We start from the raw sequence: 22,881 nt of genomic DNA, 5'->3' as shown, positions 1-22,881 counted from the left end.
ATTATTGAAGAATAACAAATCGAATGACTGATACTACCTGACATGAAAAGCTGCCATAATCAGGACACTGTGGTACTGGTGAAAGAATAGACAAATATATCAATGGAAGACAGAAAAAGAGACCCAGAAACAGAATCAAAGAAATATAGTCAGCTGCTCACTGACAAAGCAAAGGCAATTCAATTAAGAAAGGGGAGTGTTTTCAACAAATGGTGCTGGAGCTGAACATCGACAGGCAAAAATAAATCTAGACAGAAAACCTTTCAAAAGTTAGATCAAATAGACCATATACCTAAATGTAAAACACAAAACTGTCAGAGTACTAGGAGATAACATAGGTGACCTTGGATTTGCCAAAAACCTCTCAGATACAACCAAAGCATGATCTGTGAGAGAAAATAATTGATAAACTGGACTTCAATACAATTACCGCAAAAACTTCTGCCTACACAGTTAATAGAATAAAAAGGTAAGCCAGAGACTGAGAAAAAATTTCTGCAAAACATTTATCTGATAAGGGACTATTATCCAAAATACCCAATCAACTCTTAAAACTCAACACTTAAAAAAAATGAACAACCCAATTAAAAAGGGGGCAAAAGATCTAAACATTTAACTAAAAAGAGAATATACAGAAGGCAAATAAACAATTAAAGATTACAAAAATGTTCAACACTGTATGTCATTGGGCAATTGCAAATTAAGAACAAGGATGAGAATCCACTGCACACCTATCAGAACAGCTAAAACTGAAAACACCAACACCACCCAATGACGTGAGGGTATGACGTGAGGGGGTGGAGCAAGAGAACTTTCAGTTTTGCTGGTGGGAATGCAAAATGGTACAAAACCTTCTGGAAGGCAGTTTGGCAGTTTCTTACAAAAGTAAACATATTCTTACTATATGACCAAGCAATCTAACTCCTTGGTATTTACAGAAATGAACTGAAATGTATGTCCGCTGAAAAACTGCACTGGAATGTTTACAGCAGCTTTATGCATAATTGCCAAAATTTGGAAGCAGCCAAAATGGTCTTCAATAGGTGAATGAATAAATAAATGATGGTATTTTCACACAGTGGATTGCTACACAGCCATTCAAAAGAGCTATCAAGCCATTAAAAGACATGGAGAAAACTTAAATGCATTATTGCTAAGCAAAAGAAGCCAGTTTGAGAAGCAGACATACTATATGTATTCACATACATAAGTATTACAACTATATGACATCCTGGAAAAAGCAAAATTATGGAGACAGTAGTAAAAAGATGAGTGGCTGCCAGGGTTTCAGGTGGTGGGAGGGAGGGAGGGACGAGTACGTGAACGCAGGGCACTTTCAGGGCAGTGAAACTGCTCTGTATGATCCCGTAATGATGGATGAGCGACATTTCACATTTCTCAAAACAGAATGTACAGTGCCAAGAGAGGGTATCCTAATATACACTTTAGTTAAGTTATATAACAATATTGGCTCATTAACGTCAACAAATGTACCACACTGATGCAAACTGTTAATAAGGGTGCCTATATACATATACAGGCACGGGAAGTATGTTGCAGGAAGGGTGGTCCCATTTTTATCCACATCACTGTCCCACTAACAGCCATTTTTATTAGTTTTGAGTATCTTGCAAAGAGTTCTCTGGAAATACTGTCAAATATGTTTTGAGCTTCCCCTTTTTAAGACAAAAAAAGCAGCACATGGTACTAGTCTGACCTTTCACTTAACCGCACGTTGGAGAGGTCATCTCCTATAAGTTCAGAGCTGCATGTCACTGCAGAGGTGTCCGGCCATTTACTGAAGCAGTCCCCACTGACATCTATGTAGCTTCAACCTGCTGCTTTTGATGCATGTTATTTGGATTGTATGTAACTTATCTGCAGGAAATTCTCGGAAGTGGTGTCTGTGTCTTAAAAGTGTGCATTCTAGTAACAAACTATAGAAATGATCCTTGAAAGTACAGTCTTAAAAGTATGTGCATTCCAAATTTTGATTAGGTATTGCCGACTGGCTTCCTGTAAGTCAGAGCCCCAACAGCAATCAAAACGCTACTTTCTGTCACGACCTAACAAAATGTTCTGCTTGGTCCTACGGGTAAAAGGTAGCAGGGGTGCCAGGTGCAGAATCACATACACACCGGCTACCACCGACTTCCCACAGAGAAACGAGAGTTCAAAGTTTTACTGCCACACAGTTCTTACCCAGTTGAAACTCAGTCTTAGGCTTGATGGCTGGAAGCTTACACTGCCACTCAAAAGCATTTGGATAGGAGCACACTGGCTGAGAAAGCCCGGACAGAAGTTTGAAAATCAAACGATCATCCCATGGATTTTCAACACTGGAGTCTTAAAGGAATGAAGGAATGGGAACAAAAAAAGAAAAATTCAGTACCTAAGATACACAAATAAAGCAAGTGAGACATGCATTCAATAAGCTTTCAAAAGCCTCATTGTAAAAAGCATCGACTCAAATAATAACCATTTTCAAAAGTCAAAATGGGTGGTTCTGAAAGTTTGTCATTTTAGATCTATAAATTTAGATCAGTATTCAGATGGGAGAAAGGAAATCAACAGCAAGGTACCTGTTTCACTCATATGGAATTGCTAGATACTGCCTTTAGCACAATTATGGGTGCATGCCTTTCAAGGCAGACTTGGCTATCAGTTACTGCTAACACGCTCAGATATATATTCTCTAAATTGCTTTTCTACTTGTATCTACAAAACATGTTGCCTTTTAACACTTACACTACCTATGTGCAATCTGTAAGCATGAGATACTTTGGGTTCACAAGAGAAATCTTTTCTAAAAGGAGGAAAAATGTCAGTGACAGTTGTCAAAGACTAATCCAGCATACTTCACATTTCCTTAGTGATAAGCCTGTGTAGGACACTGTCCTGAATACTTGGCATTTAGTAACTCACTTGGCCCTTACAGTAAGACTGAAGTAGGTACAACCATTCCTACCACTTTACAGAAAGGGGGCTGAAAAGGACTGAAATAATCTCAGCCAAGATCACATGACCTCATAAAAGGGGGAGCGAAGATTAAACCCCAGCCAGTCTGTCCCCAGAGACTGTACTTCTAAGCACCAGGCAAGATGTTTCTGTGTAGCCTGGGGTTGGGAGTCTTCCTGGGGCTGGGAGACCAAGAAAGCTTGGTCACTTTCCTGTAAAATGGAGATAATAGCACTATATTAAATGCTTAGCACACCGTAGGTCCTCCAATACCAATTCCTTCTTCCAATAGGGAGTTATTTTGACACTTTCTTAAATTAAAATGGATGAACTTGCTCTCATGCATGTTCTTGTTATACTACCTTGTGATACAGTGTGCAAGTTCTGTCTGCACTTGTGTTCTACTCAATGATATTCGAGTCCCTGCTCTGAGCTTTTCATGAAGCAGCTTTTACCAGGAGACTGTTCTTATTAAGGGGCACAATGAGGACTGAGAATCTGTTCGTACTTGGGGTATCAACACTCCTAAGTGAACGAGGATGCAACCATTCTGCCTGGAGCCCAGCACTGGTCACTGATGGCTCCGCCACAATAGCAAGGTCAGTGTCTGTGAGTGTACAAGCCTTCGGGCTCCGCTCCGCCTTGCTGGTCAGCATGCCACCGGGAGTTGGCTGGCTCAGATGTAGCGAGGATGCTGAAGATGCTGAAGATGCTTTGGTGGGAGATGCTGATTCTGGGCTTTTCTCTTGAATTGAACTGGATACATAAAAGGAATGAGAGAGGAGGAAACAAAACACCACGTGGTTACAAGTCTACTGGATTTGATCACATGAAAATCTCAGGAAGCAGTTTCCTTTCAATCTAGGAGTGACATTTCAAAAGTACTTCACCAAGAGTTGATTAAAACATTTTCTTCAGGAAAACAAAACCCCAAAATATGCAAATACACAGTCACTACCATACTAGAAGTAAATCAAAGGCATGGTAATATATTAGACAGATAGAAGGGTAATGCAGAGGATATTGTTTAGTAGGAAACGTTGAGAGGACCAGGCTTATTTCCCCCGTACTTAGGTTAGCTAAGTATCAGTACTGTCACCAAGACCAACCACTTATCTTTATTCCAAAATGCCTTCTTTTACAATGCTGAAACAAACAGAAAGTGTGAATCATAATCCAACAACCTAACACTGGTACATTTCCACACATGTATATGGTATATCTATCTGTACAGTCAATCCTCATTACTCATGAACTCCATATTTTTGAATTTTTATTCATGCTAAAACTTATCTGTAAACCCCAAATCAATACTCAACCTGCGGAGATGCAGAGTAGCAAAAAATTTGAGTCACACAAAAAAATGGTTCCAGGTGAGGGGTAAGGCCTTAAATTGCTTTGTTTCAGCTCTCATACTGTAAATGTGTCTTTTTACAGCACACTTACTGATAGGATTTTTGGGTTTTTCCTTTGTGTTCTTGTGCATTTTCTTCTTGGTGATTTCAATTTCACTGTTCAGAATATTTTCCAGATGTGGAGCCTAAGTGAAGGAAGGCTGTGACGTGTGCTGCCTGAGCTTCAGCGTGAGTTACAGCCGCTGGTAGCAGTGAGTCAACAATGCATATTAAATAAGGCGGCTGTGAACAATATGTTGTGACCAGAGGCTCACAGGAACCTCATTCTGCATTTCTCCCAGGGGCCATGGTCCAGGGTTTGCAGTGACTTTAGAGAGAAGAACCGAAGCAAATAACAAGACTCAACTGTACACACAGCTCCACACACATACCTTCCCCCACCTTTCTATCCAATAGATGCAAACACATGAGTAGGAGTATTATTTTTATACAGATGAATTTAGACATGAAACTTCATTTCCCATTTTTACCTCTGGACACATTTTTCTTGCTGTGAATGGTTTAAAAAACTAATTTTAGAATAATTTTGTATTTAAAACAAAGTTGCAAAAATAACAGAATCCCCATATACTCCTCACCCAATTCCTTCAAAGTTATAGTGGTTCCTGTCAAAACCAAAAAACCAACATTTGATACGACTATTAACCGCCACCCAGACTTCACGTAGATTTATTTCACCACTTTTCCGCGTTGCCCTTCAGCGGCTGCAGGACCCAAACCTGGACGCCATGCTGCATCCCGCCGTCTCGTTTAACCCACTCCCTTCTCATTTGTGTCAGTTTCTCAGTCTTCCCTAGTTTCCCAAGACCTGTCAGTTTCGAGAATTACTGGCCGCGAATTTTATAGAATGCCCCTCAGTCTGGGTTTCTCTGATGCTTCCTCCTGACTGAGCTGTGCTGGTCTTGGAGAAAAATATAACAGAGGTGAAGTGCCCTTCTCATTAAATGGTATCACTGGTGACATTAACCTTGACCATTTAGCAGAGGCTGTGCCTGCAAGTTTCTCCACAGTTCCAGCCATGGATTTTAATGACTGTACACCATTTGACCCACTGGATGTATGCTAAGATACAAAAATTCCATGGTCTTTAGATATTCAAATGTCTCCAATATTTTATACTACCAACAAAACAGGTAATAGTGGTAGCCAAACATAGAACAAGCAGTCTAAGCGAGGTACACGGCTACTACCAACACGAACGCCCAAATTAGTGTGGGTGCATAATTGACTAACAAAACCTTCCTACCTCTCCATGAGAATTATTCTGGTTAACTTTCTAATTCTTTCCCCCTGAAAACTGAAAAGGTAAGAGCATTACTGTCATCACTGATTATGGTAAAAAATACCCCTCACTGGTAACTGTTTCTAGACTGGGAGAATTAGAAGTACGTGCTGAGCGTCTACAACTGCAGGCTCAGGGTACATTGACTCTCACAAAGGGTCTGTCCCTTCTGGAGCTCAATCTTTGGAGAGTACCTGGGAGAATCTTGTTTCCTTGCAATTTGGGGGCCTCCTGGGGGTCCATATATTCTGGGACAGTAATACCTTTCTGTCCTGTGAACTTCTAAGTTACTCTTATGCCATGTGTGTCTTATGGTGGTATTGAGAATGAAAGGTTTAGTTACATGTAGGAAGCTTCCTGGTGGGCTATACAGGCTGTGCGCATTGGGCAGAATTTTTAATTAAGGCACTGTGTTTAATTTGCATTAATTTTATTTTCATGAGTTAATTATTTCCCACATGTTTAGTCATTATTTCTTCTTTTCTAAATTCTGCCCATGTCCTTTACCCAATCATTTATTTACTAGGCCCTTAGTTTAGGAGGGGGTTTTTGATAACAAGAGCCAGTACAGCTTAGTGGTGAGACAAAGGGTTCTGAAATAAGAATTACGGGTTCAAATTCCAGCACTGCCAAATATAAGCTATATGACTTTAGGTCATTTATTTAGCCTTCTAAACCTGCCTTCCTCATCTATAATGGTAGAAAGGGCTAGTTCCTAAAACTAAAGTTACTGTAAGATTAATGAAGGAACATAGTACCTGAAAAGCACAGCCACTATTCTAGAATTAATGCTTAAGACTGTAGCTACTTTCACTATCTATTACATTTACCAGACTATTCAAATATATTGGAATTTTACTCTGCAAAACATTAATGTATGCTACGTCTGCATTTTATATCAATGCCTAAGAGGTTTAAACACTGTCTTCCTCCTCATAAAAGAAAATTATCGATTTTCTCGATTATAAGGGGTATAGAGAAGGAATTCCATTTGCTCAGTTCCACAACAGTCTTTTATGTCAGGGTCTTTGGCTGGTAAAAGCATCTGCAGTTCTGCTCCCAGAATGAGTGGAAGTCAGACTCAGAAACTGTCCCCACAGGGATTCTCTGCTATTTCGCTGCTTCTTTTACTGCCCTGATGTACCACCTTGTGTTTCGCCTGATCTTTGTATTTATCCACAGAGAGGACCTTCTGACTTAAAGCTGCAAGTCCACAGAAACTCTGTTAGTCTTTAAGGACTGGAATTCTATTACATCTTAAATGGAAAGCTGGAGGGAAAATGGAGCGACAGAACCACATGGTCACAGTACCTGGACCTTCCGTCTTTTGAGGGCTCCACCATGTTTCCTTCACAAGTGTCCACAGTCACACGGGTACACTGCGCTGCCACCACATTCTCTGAAACATAAACAGTAAGAGGCAGACATGATGTGCACACACGTGTACGCATGAATGATTCTACATTAAAAAGGCCAGGATTCCTTTTTATACTGACTTTCATTTTAAAAGTACTGTTCCATGGTAAAATGTGCTGTAACATTTTTTAAATGGGGAGAAAATCACTTTTAAAAATTTCCACTACTAATATATGTGGAGAATTTAAACTTTATACATCGAATCCATATAATCCTTCCAGAGAACAGAGCCAGAAGAGGGGCAGGTCCACTGAGGGCAGGATGACCAAACCACGGGAGGGCCCTGGTGTGGGTGGCAGGCCGCACCTGCTTTGGGAGAACCTAGTAACAAGGACACAGACCATAAAAGGCTGCCAGGCCTCTGGAGGGCGGACGTTCTGGTGTCCTCCAGTCAGCCAGTTGGTGCAAGAGCAGAATACAGAACACGCTTCTACCAACTGATGTTAATACTATATATGGCCAAGTACCAAACTTTATCAGATACTGCCTCACCAAATAGAGGCTAATGCTTCTTAATACCACATCATCAGCTTTTATTTATTGAGCCAAGTGGTAAATACTGTTAAGTGCAGCAAATTTTGACTGTTTGGCTGAAAGGCTCCTGATTTCTTTTCTTGAGTGGAAAAAGCTTGAATTTTTCTGTTTTCTTTTTGTTTTTTACTAAAGTAGCAACCTTGTAATAATGGCAATTGTCTAAGTTTAACTGCACTGTCTTTTAAAATTCAGAAAATAAATCTGCCATATTGAGTTAATATTCTACAAAAAGTTTTTACCCCTTTAATTAAACATTTTTAAGTCTGTGGGCTCAACTATTTTTCAATCTATGGGAGTGAAATTCCTTGGCACTGCCTTCACCGGCATGCTTTGGTGACCAACTGCCATTTTTTAAAACGCGCCAGCAGTGACAGGAGTTTGGCTAGTAAATCAGTAGTCTCCACAATGGTAAAGTGCTTCCAGATCTAATAGTATGTGTATTTTGTAGGCTGGTTCTTAGTAATAACTAACTGTGCTCAGTAAGAATGTTATGCATTAAGGTCCAATTCAGATATATAAAGATCTTTGGTAGAGAAGTGTTATGTTTGGGAGAAAGAATGATTCTTTGTGAGTTCTCTCACTGCTCTCTTGGAGTCAAATCATGAAAAGCAAGAAAATTTTCTGAGTTGGTACTTGGCTACGACTCTAAAGCAATGAGATCTGTAGACAAATATCAAGGACTAAAATTTGCTATTTGTGACTCTTATCAAATAAAAATATATAAATGTCCATTATTTTTAGCATTCAAATAATTCAATCTGTCTGTGGTGGCCTTTCTGCTTTGGAAAGCATACAGTGAACCTACACCCTATCCAAGTAGTGTCACACAACCTTTCTCTTCCAGAGCGTGTGCTGAGTCCACTGGAAGTTTGTGGAAGGGAGTAGACGCAAGCCGTGCAGCAGACCTGAAGTGTCCCGGGCTCCTAGGACTGGGCGCCAGTGTCTTGGTGCAGCGGACACCCCACACGGTGGAGTCGTCCCAAAACTCTTCAGCATGAGCGACTTCCTGTAATAAAAGATAAACTGAAAAAAAGCAGTCGTCTCCCTGCGCCGTCCACAACATTTAACACTTTTCAAGATTCAGGAAAATGAGCAACTGAAGACCACACAGGTGTAGCCCTGGCTAACACATGGCCAAGGATGTTGTTCTGATCTTTTCCCCAGAACTAGACTCTTCCTTTTCATACCCCAGTGGGCTCATACCCCACACACAGGGTCACACTTTTGCTTTTCCTACATTTACATTTAAAATTTGGTAAGTCCAGATTTACATAGGAATTTCTCACATACCCCTATCAGCTTCTAACGTTGTTATTAAACCCTGGTGTATTTGTGAAAACTAAACAGTACTACCAACTGCAGACATTATTTGGATTCCCTCTTTCTCCTCCTCACGTTCCCTTTCTGTTTCCAGATCCAACCCAGGCTGTTATGCTGCGTTCAGCTGTCATGTCTCCTTTAGTCCATACCAGTTTACTGGTCCTTCCGAGGCTGTCTCACACTGACACTTCTGAACACTGATCAAGTACAATGCAGAATGTCCCTCCAATTTAGGTTTGTTTGATGTTTTCTCGGGATAAGACTGGTGTTATAAATTTTGGAGAAGAATACCAGGGGTGAATCGCCCTTTCTCCTTATGTCATGTTAGAGGGTACATGACATTAACGGCTTACCACTGGTGAGGTGTACCAGTCACTTGGTCAAGGTGATGTCTGCCAAGCTTCTCCACTGCAGGTACAGTGTTTCCCTTTCCCTACTCTACTTGTTAGAAGCAAGTCACTGAGTCCAGCCTACACTCAAAGGAAGGTAAACTAAGCTCCACCTAGGATAAAGGAATTTCAAAGACTTTGTGAACAAAGGTTAAAACCACCACAGTGGTTAATGATTTAGGTGAGGCAGGCTACAAATATCGTTTCTTCTTCAAGTTTCTCTAATTGTAATGATCTCCGGGGAGCTTCCCTGTAGCAATTATTACTGTGGCTCTAATGGTCATTTTCTATTGCCACTCAGTCCTTTTACCTCACTGGAGTCCTTCTATAAAGATGCTTCATCCTTTCTCCTGTATTTTATTTACAACAGTATAGGTATTGATTTTATTTCTTGGGTTACAGTCTAATGGCAGCCTATTCTGTTTATTTCCTTGTTCCCATTGTCCCAGGTATGGCCATGGCTGCTCAGGTGTGGGCTCCTGTGTTCTCTTCCTGTACTCCAACTTTTTTTTAAGCACTTCATTACCTTCTGACCCTTAAGATGCTCATTTGTATTTTCTAGCCACAGCCTTAAAATCAGCTATTTTTCCAAAAACACAAAAGTTCTGGAGTCTATGACAAGTGCTAGTAGAAAGTGCTAAGTTAGTTTGACCAAAGTTCTTCAGTTGCCCATTAAAATGCCACCCCTGGTTTTCACATACACTGCAGTCTTCATAAATTCCACCATATCTCTTCCAGCACTGCAGGAAAGCTGGCTGATGGTTTCTTTAGGTGAACACAGGATAAACAATTGGCTTACGCTTGGAGCAAGGATATGTGGATAATTCACGGTGGGTTATTTAGTCAGTGCACATATAGTTGAATAGTTCTGTAAAATGTACCTATAACATGATGCTACTAAATTTGAAATTCAGCCTATTATTTCGGAAAACTTTATGGTCAAAAAGTCCACCAAAGCATCAGAGAACTGGGTGATAATTTAGCTGAAAGAATCCACTGTGGGATGAAAACCAGGACCCAGGGTTCAGCAGAGCTTCCCAGCACGTCTCTGACACACGCAAAAGAGAGCAGCCCAGGGCATATGGAAAGAGGTGCATTTTGGTGACACTCAGGGCTGCAGTGGGAGCTGTATGCAGGCTGCACACAACACTGCGGGCCAGTGACCAGGTGATGCTGCTCTGCTGAGGTGCCTGATGACAGACCATTCCAGTTTAGCTCCCATAGTCTGCTGCTGGCGTTACCAACTACTTGGTAAAACAAGGGCCCTACTTGGTAAAACAAGGGTAACCAAGTAGTTATGCTCGATAAATTAGATGGTGTAATACTGTGCTGAAAATTACAATGTCATATGAAGACTACAGTAATTGGGGGACAGTATGAATAGTATTTCATAGATGAAGCAGAGATTTCTTACCTTTGCTTTTGGAGAAAATCTACTTATAGAACGTTCTCCAAAGGTCCTGGCTCCTATGGGTTTATTTTTTGGCTGTGGTAATCTAAGAAAAGATTTGCAAACTCATAAATAGCAAAATATACCAAGGAAATACATACTACCACTTGAGTGTTAGAAACATTTTCCAGTTATCCTATTTAATTAGTATTTACATACATATTCCTTATTTATGCAACAGTTACAGCACAACTGAATGCAAAATAAATAATGTGACTGTGTGTAAGAGTAGAACTAGTTACTTCAATGAGGGTGGGAAATATAAAAGTTCCTATTATGCTGCGTTATATGTAAGTCTTAGGAACACAGTTAGAACTGTGGCCACAGAAGTTCAGGGAGGCCATGCACTTGATTCATTTCCAGTGCTTGGTTTAGCGGTGGGATTTCTCTCTTGAGAGTTAGCTGGTCAGGCTCCTTCTCCTTTCTGCCTCAGTATGAATCTCTTCCACATTGCCATACCTTTGATCACGCTGACACTTCTCTTTCCACAGTTTAAAATATTAATAGTGAAATTCCTGGAACTACCCACTCTAATACCGTTTCCCTCTGCCTTAGAACGTATTCTCTCTAACACAGCTTTCCCTCGGCAGCATGACTCCCACACAAGCCACCTCCTTTCCTACTTGACCCATGCTGCAAATATAAAGAGAGCGCACGTAGATATCTGGACTGGTGACTCCATTCACATCTAGTAAAAGTTCAAACCCACAGAATCCCTCAGTTCTCTGGTTGTTTCTTACTACATGCTTTAATCGTGGGAGGTCTGCATCCTTCTGACTCCTGCATAGGACTTTCTTTTGAGTCAAAAGCCATCTCCTGGTCCTGAGGTCAAAGGGCTTCTCAGTGGCAGCGCTGACTGTAAGGCACCCCACCCCACCTACTGGCAGGCCGCCCCACCACCACCTCACTGCCTTGAGACACAGAGGAACCCTGCCGCATTCCACATCACTGTGACAGCAGGCATCTCCTATAATGTGATTTCACTAGCTGTTTCTTTACCCATAATTTTCTTTGTTTCCATCTTCAAACACAGAAAAAGCAGATGACAAAGAAGAAATAATCTTATTGACTCCCCAAGCTCCAGAAGAGTTTGTGTTTTCTGTAACAGAAAAATAAAACAGCATTTAATTATGGCATCGGAAGAAAAACATTATCCTTTATGCTAAATTTAAACTCCAAATAAGAAAATGAAATAAAAGCTTACAGAAAATAACAGCTTTTCAAATACTACGTAATGCAATAGTTACTTTGTATTGAGATGAAGTAACTCTGGTCACAGGGTTCCCATCACATACAAAACATCGTGTGTATCATTCTACTAAAACACTGTTATTATCTCCTGACTCACTGAACAAAGCTCTCAGGGGTTCTTTCCCAGTCAGCTTAAGATTAACCTTGAAGCTTTATATTTTAGATCCTCCCGAGTCTAACTGGATTTTACTTAGTTTTGCTGCAATCTCTCTCTGGATTCCACAGGAACGCCGACCCCAGACAAAGGCGGACTGCTGGTCGCTGGCCTCCGCAGCTCTGTCCCGCTGTTCTTCCAGGTGAGACTGGGATCAGGCTTGGAGGACTGAGCCCTTCCTGGCTCTTTCTGTCTATGAGGATCTTGTTCTTTGGTACTATTATTATTTTTTTAAAAAAAAAACAAACAAACCAGTTCTATGACACCCATCAAGTACCTTGTCAAACATTCTCTGATTTTTTAATTTCACACATTCCCTGCCCTTATGTGGCAAGCTAATCAAAGGTAGGGCCAATTCTTGTATAATCTTTGATATTTCCTGCGATAACCATCCACAATGCTATGCACTCAGTAGCTTTTAAGCAAATTGTTATTACTTTGAAATTGGGCTTCAAATGCATCTTCATTCTGATCTAGAGATGGCCATTCATCTTTGTCGTCAGAAACATCAGGAAGTGTAGGAGCCTGGAACATATTCATGATGAACCCTTAAGAGAAGAAAGAATAACTGTAAACAGGGCTGCAAAGACCTTTCACTAACCTGCTGTCAGAGGCTACACATTCTAACCGAAGGCTTTACCTAATGCTTCTTTTGTGTGCACGGTGGGTGACGGCTGCGCTTTGGATGGTGTTGCCTGAGCCATTCCCAGGGATGTGTTTGGAGTTGTGTGAAAAGAAGTTGTGTTGAAAACCTTTTGTGTTTCACATCCTATTAAAGAAATGAGGACAAAATGCACTCTATCAGCAGGGAAATCAGAATAATTTAAAAGCACACAATATAAGAAACGTACTATAATTTAAATATTTATTATTGTTGATAATCATCACTGAGGACTCCCATTATTACAGCACGTTCATTTTTTTCTTTATGATCTCATGAGACATATAAGGCAAGAATTATGCTTTTTCAGAAAAGGAAATGAAAGCTTAAAGAGAAAAATGGTTTGGTCTAAAATCATATCAAATTGCCAGTCTTGTCATAATAAACCCTCAGCTCCACTGTATCCCAAGAAATACACTAATAGTTCCATTTTAAATGTTCGGAACTCAGCTGGCGTCCAGGCCCTGCACACTTGGGCCCTGCTGGCCCAGATCTCACCCATCTCCTCCTGTGCTCACTCCAGCCCCCTGGCCGCTACTGTGCTTAGATACATCGGGGACATTCCCACCTGGGGTTTCTGCACAACCCTGGAACAGGTTTTCTAAGTTGCCCACATGAGCAGTCCCCTCCTGCAGGCCTTGACTCAAATATTTCTTTCTTTCTGGGCATGTTCCCTGGTGACCGCTATAGTTTCGATCCACCTCCCCAACAGCAACATTTCCTTTCCCTTCCACACAGGTGGGTTGTGTCTTTTCTGTTCATGATTGCACCCTTAAGTCCTTACACCAATGCCAGGCACCCAGAGAGGGCTCAGGAAGTCTGAGTCCGATGCAGGGGTCTCTAGATGTTTTGAGAAGCTCTGCTTCCACAGAACTGTCACTGGAAAAAATGTCAGTCACATGACATTTTGTGTGGAGTCAATGTCTAAACCATGAGTCTTATTTATAAAACTTACTTTCAGTGCAAATGCCCCTAACTAAGTAGTACCAAATAGAAGTATAACACTCCTAATTAAACTTTCAATCAACTTTCCTACTTCCTGACATATCAAAGATAACTATCTTTTGAGATAAATTCTGAGAAATTTAATAGTAAAGTTTTCAAATATTAAGTTTCTGAATGATTCTAGCTAATAAGATGTGAGTGAAAAGTAGATTTCTACATCTACTTGAGATGCTCCACGGTTCATCTAATCCCTAACATTCTAACAGGAAAGCTTTCACTCAACTTCATTGCACTCTGAAGGCTTCATGGCCCACGGCCACTTCACAGACTTCGGAGCGACCTGGAGAAGTCTGGGCAGACAAGTCAGAAACAAATGTACTGTAACTACATGTTACCTTCTCTTATCTCCGCTCTGTTCTGTGGCTTGAATTCCTGAGCACTTGTAGTCACACATCTGTAAGAAAAAACTCTTTAGACACACTAACTCTCAAGAAAGAATTGTAGAAAATGTCAGTAATTGCAAGCCTACTATTAAAATACAAATGGAACCACTTAGGTCTATAGTATAAGTAAATGAAATGTTTATTTTTCTTTCATTTCCTTTCAAGGAAAAGAATTCTTACAGATATAGACCAGATAACTAATGTTTACTTGACAGTGATTACATATTTTAACGCCATGCTAATCATTCGTCCGTGTGGTACAGCAAGATAATAGCTTCCTCACTCAAATGAGCCCATTTATCACACAGGCTAAAAGGCCAACAGGCAGCTCTCCAGGGTCTGATAAGGGAAAGCACTGCTGGGCCTCAGCTGCATGGCCCCCACTCGCCAGGACTCAGCAGGCACAGTGCACTGTTCCTCAGACTGTAGAAGTTACCAAGACAGACAGACATGGCACAGAAGACATTTACACCAATTTGTTTTAAATGCAATTGTGATAGCGGACATCATCTATTTAACATTGCTAGAATTCTCTTAATGGACCCTGTCAAGATGTAAAATACAATGTACTGCACTTTTAATCTTACAAGTCCCCATTAAATGGTGATAAAAAAAAAAAAAAAAAAGCCTAAGTTTTGAGATTCCAGAGAACGGTGTCCTTTCTCTGCCATAGTAAGCAGTCCAGGCTGCTTGGAATGCCTGGGGTTCCATTCAGTACCTTGCCTGGGTCAGGGCCAATCTGAAGTACTTCTGACGAGACCGAAATGTTTAATCAAGAGTTTCACAATTTCATAAGGGCAGCTGTCTCCGGCCTTCACAACCTCACCACTCTGTCTTGGTGGGGCGACTGGACACACGGCACTTGTACGGGGCTGACACTGCCGCTGCTTGTGCCATCGCACAGCAGCATGAACTGAGTGTCAATAACCAGTGGAATCGTGGCTCCCACACCACAGTCCTCTTCTTACACACATGGGAGAATACAGGACCAGGTCTGAATTATTATCTTAATGTAAGTGAAAAAGCATGGTGATTTTAAATCTTATTTTAGGAGAAAGCATTGAGAAAAGTTAACCTTGGACGTTGAGAGGAACCAGTACTTCAGAACCGTAATTTGTGTTAAGGGGTTTAGCACAAGGGGAAGATGTGAGACACATTGCAGCTTTTAATTTTTTCTAATGGATCCATACCATTGTTTTATGTTTAAACAGAGAGAGAGAGGGAGGGAGGGGGGAAGAGAACCTGAAGATAAAAATTTAAGCAAAATAAGTGGTGTGACACTGTATTTTAGAAATCTAGGAAAATCTCACAAAGTTGGGGAAAATCCACAGCGATGTATACATATGTGCAATGGAAATTAATCTCAAACCACTCCTGGGGGGAGACAGGAGGAGGATGAGAAGAACACACGTCAAGGGAACTACTCAGTCAGTTAGTAAGCAAAGGCAGTTTCAGTTTAACAGATGTATATTCTTCTGTTATGAAAAGATCATTGAATTTCAGTGTCCTGAAAATTTTTAATTAAAAAGAAATTATGAGTTCAATTCCCAGTCAGGGCACATGCCTGGGTTGCAGGCCAGTTCCCAGCAGGGGACTCATGAGAGGCAACCATACATTTGCTATTTCTCTCCTTCTCTTCCCCTCTAAAGATAGATAGATAGATAAAAAATAAATAAATAAAAGATTATGAAGTAAACAAAAGAAGCATGATATAAGTAAGACTGCAAGATCTGGAATCCAACTTTTGAGAACTTGGTTTAAAAACAAGAACCACCTGTCCTTTACATCTTGCTCCAGATTTTGCAAACTCTGTAAGAAACAGACATGATGTTCAACTCACCTGGCATCTTTCCCGGCCACTGAAAACATGGAGTCTGTCACTGGCTGGGCTGTCAAAGGAACAGGAGGAGCTACACTCTGGCTGATGGCTGGGGACACCAAAGCAGCAGTGACAGCACTGGCCTCAGGAGGAGCTGCAGGAGGTGCCTGTCCGGGTTTCGTTCCCACGTGCTCTGAGGTCTGCGGAATTACGGCTGGCAGAGACGGAGTGCTCAGTTCCTGCTGGGTGCCCATGCTTGGCTCTACACATGCTGCATTAACCTTCCAGTTTAAGCACACAAAAGCAAAGTCATGAAGTTCAGAACCTTAGGAACAGGTGCTACAGCTTTTCAAACACTCACATCTGTCTGCAGTAGATTCCATTACCCTGAGGCATTCTGAAATGAACAGTCAACAAGAGGAAGGACCATTCTACACAAAGGATGCTTCTGTAGTTTAACCACAGACATAACTGGAAGATGAAACTTCAAACCACTGAAATAACCCACGCTACGGTTTTATTAGTATTTAAGAACTGTCTTATTCCTCTTCACTTAATTTTGAGAAAAGACAGGTAAATTTATCAAATGCTCATAACGATGTTCTTTCCATTAAAGTGAACTTGGTGGCTATTTTCTCTTTCATGAATAGGAAACATAAGCTAGACTTATAACTGCCACACAAGCATGGCTTGCTTACACAAGACAGATAACAAGATCTGCACTTAAAATCTTTGCTTTCCTACTCAATGTAGATGGTAATTGTATCCTCTTATGTTACCAAATTAAAAGACAGGTGAATGAATTCTTTACCATCTAAGAGTATTCTTATAAATTGTTAAGAAAAACATAGATATCTAGGGGAAAAATAGTTACTTCTCAAACAAAAGGACAAAATATAAAGAGTTCATAGTCATGGCTTCTGGTCAAGGTGGCAGAATGAGTAAATGCTGTGCTGACCTCCTCCCCTGACTGTATCAAAATTACAATTAAATTATACACCCGCCCTTGAGAACCACCTGAAAACTGACTGAACAGAAGTCCTATGACGAAGGATACAAAGAAACCATCCAGAGATGTGTGGGAGGGGTGGAGACACAAAGTGGGCTGGTCCCACACTCACACGAGGTAGGTAAGAATCAGGAGTGATATCCTGGCTGCAGAAGTCCTCCCTGAGGAGTGATGGGTCCCAGTCCCACACCAGGCTCTCCATCTCAGAGCACCATGCCACCAAGTACAAATAAGAAGGTGCTCTGTCTGGGTGAGACAGACAGCTGTTTGAGTTTCAGGTGTCCACTTAAAGGGGCTGAGCACAAACTCACTTGCAAACACTCACCCTAAACTCCAGAGAAGAGGCAGCAGCTCATATCTGGCAAAGGGGAGAGCTGAATCCCAGAAAAAAGTGCTAGCAGGAGCTAGAACTTCTTTGTTCCTTTAACTTGCCCTCCCCCTGCACAGCCTATAGGTATATGTTGGGTCCAAATCTGAGCTCTCCATGAACCTGGCTAACACAATACTTGCCCCACTATGGTGATTTTCTAAGACCTCACCCTACCAGACTTGCAAATTGAATCAACCCCTTTCAGTGGCCTCCATTTGCCTTGTTCCTCTTCCTAATTGGCCCCCAAGAGCCTGGGCTCTCAGTATAACCACTCTCAGGTGCCTCCAAGTCCAGCAGACACAACTACCAATTGAAGATCACTTTGTAGCTCCTACCAGGTGGCTGGGGTGGACACATGCAGCAGCTGGCTTTGGCCCGTACTGGAGATACTCCCAAGAAGCTCCAGAACAAACACACGTAGTGGTAAACTTCAGAGCACACCAGAGCATCACCCCATTACCATCACAAATGAAACATCCAAAGGGTGGACTGGCAGGCACCAGAGCTGAGCTAAAGCAAATCCTGCTGTGCTCAGGTTCAGCCCCTGCACAAAAGCTTGCCCACCGTAGTGTCATGGCAAGTCCTCATAGCCAATCAGCCTGAGGGTCAATCCTTCCCGCTGAAGTGCACAGCAACCAAAGCTCAGCTTCAACTGGAGGGCACCAAATCTCACACAAGGGATACCCCTAGAGAAACCAGCTCAAGTGAATAGGGAGGGTGCTCCACTGGGCCCTACAGGACCCCCACGACGTAAGGTCACCCTGCTAAGACTGAGAGACATAACAGATATACCTAATACATAGAAACAAACACAGGGAGGTAGCCACAATAAGATAAACACTTCCCAAGTGAAAGAACAAGACAAAAACTCTGGAAAAAAAACTAAACAAAATAGAGACAAACTAACCAGATTCAGAGTTCAAAACACTTTAGTATAAGCATGCTCAATGAACTAAGGGGAAAAATAAATAATATTACTGAGAACTTCAACAAAGAGATAGTAAGCGTAAAAATGGAGAAAGGAAACATAAAAAAGAACCAGTCAGAAATGAGTAACTAAAATGAAGCATACATCAGACAGAATCAACAGATTAGATGAAGCAAAGGATCAAATCAGTGATTTGGAAGACAAAGTAGCATAAAACACACAACTGGAACAGCATAAAGAAAAAAATTAAATAAGGATAGCTTAAAGAATATCAACATTCACATCACAGGGGTAACAGAAGGAGAAGAGAGGAAACAAAAGATTGAAAATTTTTGTGAAAAAATAATGATGGACAGACGACTTCTGTAAACTGGTGAGGAAAATAGACACACACATCCAGGAAGCACTGAGAGTCCCAAAAAAGATGAATCCAAACAGGCCTACACCAAGACCTATCATAATCAAAACTGGTGCAGCCACTGTGGAAAACAGTATGGAATTTTCTCAGAAAAATAAAAGTGCAACTGCCTTTTGACCCAGCAAGACCACTGCTGGGATTATACCCTAAGAATCCTGAAACACCAATTCAAAAGAATCTATGCATCCAATGTTCATAGTCACCCAATTTATAATAGCCAAGTGCTGGAAGCAACCTAAATGTCCACCGGTAAATGGATAAAAAATCTATGGTACATTTACACAATGAAATACTATGCAGCAGAAAGAAAGAAGGAAATCCTACCCTTCGAGACAGCATGGATAGAACTAGAGAGCATTATGCTAAGTGTAATAAGACAGGCGGTGAAAGACAAATACCATATGATCTCACCTATAAGTGGAAACTAATCAACAAAACAAACGAGCAGGCAAAATACAACCAGGGACACTGAAATAAAGAACTTACTGGAAATAACCAGAGGGGAGGGAGGAGAGGAATAATGGGGCAAAACAGGGGACGGTCCATCAAGAAACACGTATAAAGGACACGTGGACAAAGCCAAAAGAGGTAGGTTCCTAGGTGGGAGGTGGAGTGGGGGACCGAGGTAGGGTGAAAAATGGAGACAGCTATACGCGAACAACAAGTAAAAAAAAGACAAAACAGAGAATCTTAAAAGCCTCAAGAGAACAAAAGTTAGTTACTGACAAGAAAGGTAAGACTATCAGTTGATTTCTCAAAACAAACTTTGCAGGCCAGAAGGGACTAGCAGAAAAATATTTGAAGTTGTGAAAAGGAAGGACATATAGCCAAGATACTTTAGCCAGCAAAGCTATCATTTAGATTGGAAGGAGAAATACAGAGCATCACACAGAAGAAAGAAGTGAAGTAGTTCATTACTACCAAACCAGTATTATAAGAAATGTTAAGGGGACTTCATTAAGAAAAAAAATTTAAATATGAATAAGAAAATACTGTAAAAAAAAAAACTCACTGACAAAGGCAAATACATAACAAAAGCAGTGAATGAACCAACATTAAAAATAGAACAAAGTTTAAAAGGCAAAAGTAGAAAGATCATGTGTAATCACAATAGTAAATTAAGGTACACAAATAAGCACACTTATGCAAAAGTAAAAAACAGTGATAGAAACATAAACATGGGGGGTGGTGAGTGAAAATGATAGTGATTGTAGAATGTGTTCATACCTAAGTGACCACCAACTTAAAATAGGCTGCTATAAACATAACTTGGCGCATATATATATATATGAAGTACATCATAACCACAAACCAAAAATCTACATGTGATATATAAGGACAAAGGAATCTAAACACAACATTATAGAAAGTCATCAACATATACAACAGCAAGAGAATAAGAAAAAAACAGAAAACTGCAAAAACAATCAGAAAACAATAAAATGAAAATAACTACATATCTATCAATACTTACTTTAAATGTAAATAGATTAAATGCTCCAATCCATAGACAAATGGATAAAGAAGATGTACATATACACATGGAATATTACACGGTCAAAGAAAGAATAAAATCTTACCATTTGCAACAACACAGATAGATCTACAGGGTATTATGCTAAGTGAAATAAGACAGAGAAAAACAAATCCCCTATAATTTTACTTATATGTAGAATCTGAAAAACAAAGTAAACACAAGGGGAACAAACTTAGGTACAGAGAACAATTTGGTGGCTGCCAGATGGGAGTGGGTTTGGAGGCTGGGTGAAAAAAGTTAAAGGGATTAAGAAGTACAAACTGGCACTTACAGAAGAGTCACAGGGATGTAAAGTACAGAATGATGAATATAAGCAATAATATTTTAATAACCATACATGGTGCCACAGGGGTACTAGACTTAACTGGAAGATCACTTTTTAAGTTATATAAATGTATAACCACTATGCTGTATATCTGAAACTAATATAATTTTGAATGTCAACTGTAATGAAAAATAAAAATAATTTTTAATAAAAAAATAAAACCAAATATTTACTATCTCACAGTTTAAACTCACTAGTCATGATGTCTAGTTCGTGCTCACAAGTCAACAGAAAAGATAGTTTAAAATGAACTATATACTATATTCTCATCTACCAAATTAGCAAAGATTAAAATAATCATAATATTCAATTCTAAAAAAAATTTTGGAAAAAAAATACTTTCTCAAATATTAAAAAAATACAACAAAGCCATGGTTAATACCTAATATGAAATGATTGGGAAGAAAGCTATTGCCCCAAAGCAAGGTACAGATACCTTAAACTCCAATCCACAGGAAAGGCTGAGCTGGTCAACGAATTGGTTAGGGCAACTGACAATCCATTTCGAAAACATATTGTACCCACAAGCAAAAATAAGTTCCACGAAGGGAGGCTTGAAACAGTAGCTTAAACATCCATGTTATTATTTATGCCCTCCCAAATCCTCACCAACATGACAGTAAAGGAATGCTAACATTTAAAACAGCAGGATGGGGAGGGTAAATCTCGGGAGAAGTTCAGAAATTTAGATGTATCTCAGAATGGAAGTGAAGGTGAGCCGAAAATGGGAACAAGGCAACAGTTTAAATCTTGAAACCCACTATTGCAGGGGCACATCCCATCTGGAAGCAGACTGAGTTTCCTTTCTGGAGAAAAGGAATCAAAGGGTTTATGGTGCTAGAGACTACACTAGAACAAAAAGATTGAGAGGCCTGCTTCCTGAACAGCAAGACCTCTCTAGCCCTTTCCTTTGGCTCCCAATGCTAGCAGCCCAAGAGTATTTTCTAAATGATTCTGCTCTGAGGAATCTATGTGCTAAAGAAAACAGATGTCTCCCAGTGAAGCCTACCAGTCAACAAGGCCTCTGAGGCACCTAGGACTTCTCAATCAGCCTTTTCAGGTGTGCTTCTGGATCAGTAGATAGTAAAGGTCATCAGATGTGTCAGGATGATAAGCTTCTAGTATGAAGGACAAAGACAAAAACAAATATATGACACACGAATGAAAAATAAAACAAAATGACCTAAGAAATAAAGAACTTAATAAGAGGAAAATAAGTTAAAGAAATCTCACAGAAGTTAGGAATGAAAAGTACAAAGATAGAAAACAGGAGGAAAATGTTAAGAATCCCACTTCTGGGAATATATCCGAAGAAACTCAACACTCATCAAAAGAACATAGGACCCTTATACTCATTGCAGCATTATTTACAATTGCCAAGATATGGAAACAGCCCAACTGTCCATTAGTAGATGAGTGACTAAAACACGTATGGGACATTTACAGAATGGAATATTACTCGGCCGGAAAAAAAGAAAACAGTATGGATGGACCTGGAGAACGTTATGCTAAGTGAAATAAGCCAGTCAGAAAAAGACAAACATTGTATGATTTCACTTACATGTGAAATCTAATGAACAAACTGAACTAATAAGCAAAGCGGACAGATTCATGGATAGAGAGCAGGATGACAGCTATTGGGAAGGGGGAAATTGGGGTGGAGGGATCAAACAAAAAGGAAAAATAACTCATGGACAACATAGTGTGGTGATTTCAGGAGGTGAAGGGAATTAAGTGATAAAAAATACAATAAAAAATTTTTTTAATGAAAAAGAATATTAGAGGATCAGTCTGGGGTAGATTACTAACAAATACCATTATAAAAAACAAGAACAGAGAATGTATGGCGGGGAAGAACTATTTTTAAAAGAAGAAGAAAATTCCACAAAAGTATAGGACAAGTATGTTCAAGTATTGAATGCAATGGGTGGAAAGTGTAATGACTGGAAAGAACATCACCATCATTGTGTCCCAACACTGGAGGAAGACAACCCTGCACATTGTCGGAGAACAGAGGCCCATTTGAGGAGCCAGGAATCAACAGAACCCAAGCTTCTCAACAGCAATAGGGAAACCAGAAGACAGGGGAGCAGTGCCTTCCAGGAATACGACAACTTACCTTCCAGAGCATCATGCTCAGCCAAATTATCACCAAGGGTGAAGATAAAAATGCTTTCGTCTTAAAAAATTAACCCTCAGATGTGCTTTTCTACAGAAAACTCTTGGAGACTGTGTACCACCACAATGGAGATGTTAA

General features: G+C 40.3%; 1 protein-coding gene across 1 annotated transcript in view; it reads right to left on the bottom strand.

Moving 5' to 3' along the window:
* Nucleotides 1–22,881, bottom strand: part of BUB1 (BUB1 mitotic checkpoint serine/threonine kinase) — a 50,757-nt gene that overhangs the window by 12,893 nt on the left and 14,983 nt on the right. The window contains exons 10-19 of the mRNA XM_037163816.2: nucleotides 16,059–16,318; nucleotides 14,171–14,229; nucleotides 12,810–12,938; nucleotides 12,607–12,717; nucleotides 11,764–11,863; nucleotides 10,729–10,810; nucleotides 8,437–8,611; nucleotides 6,967–7,054; nucleotides 3,467–3,714; nucleotides 2,203–2,346 (exon numbers count right to left, since the gene is read on the bottom strand). Coding sequence (XP_037019711.2) covers nucleotides 2,203–2,346; nucleotides 3,467–3,714; nucleotides 6,967–7,054; nucleotides 8,437–8,611; nucleotides 10,729–10,810; nucleotides 11,764–11,863; nucleotides 12,607–12,717; nucleotides 12,810–12,938; nucleotides 14,171–14,229; nucleotides 16,059–16,318 — 1,396 coding nt within the window. The remainder of the gene's footprint in view (nucleotides 1–2,202; nucleotides 2,347–3,466; nucleotides 3,715–6,966; nucleotides 7,055–8,436; nucleotides 8,612–10,728; nucleotides 10,811–11,763; nucleotides 11,864–12,606; nucleotides 12,718–12,809; nucleotides 12,939–14,170; nucleotides 14,230–16,058; nucleotides 16,319–22,881) is intronic.

The sequence above is a fragment of the Artibeus jamaicensis genome, unplaced genomic scaffold (assembly GCF_021234435.1).
Source record: "Artibeus jamaicensis isolate MK-2021 breed Jamaican fruit bat unplaced genomic scaffold, CSHL_Jam_final contig_384, whole genome shotgun sequence".
NCBI lineage: Eukaryota > Metazoa > Chordata > Mammalia > Chiroptera > Phyllostomidae > Artibeus > Artibeus jamaicensis.
Note: the sequence above shows the minus strand (reverse complement) of the source record. Positions and strands in the feature narration are given on the sequence as shown.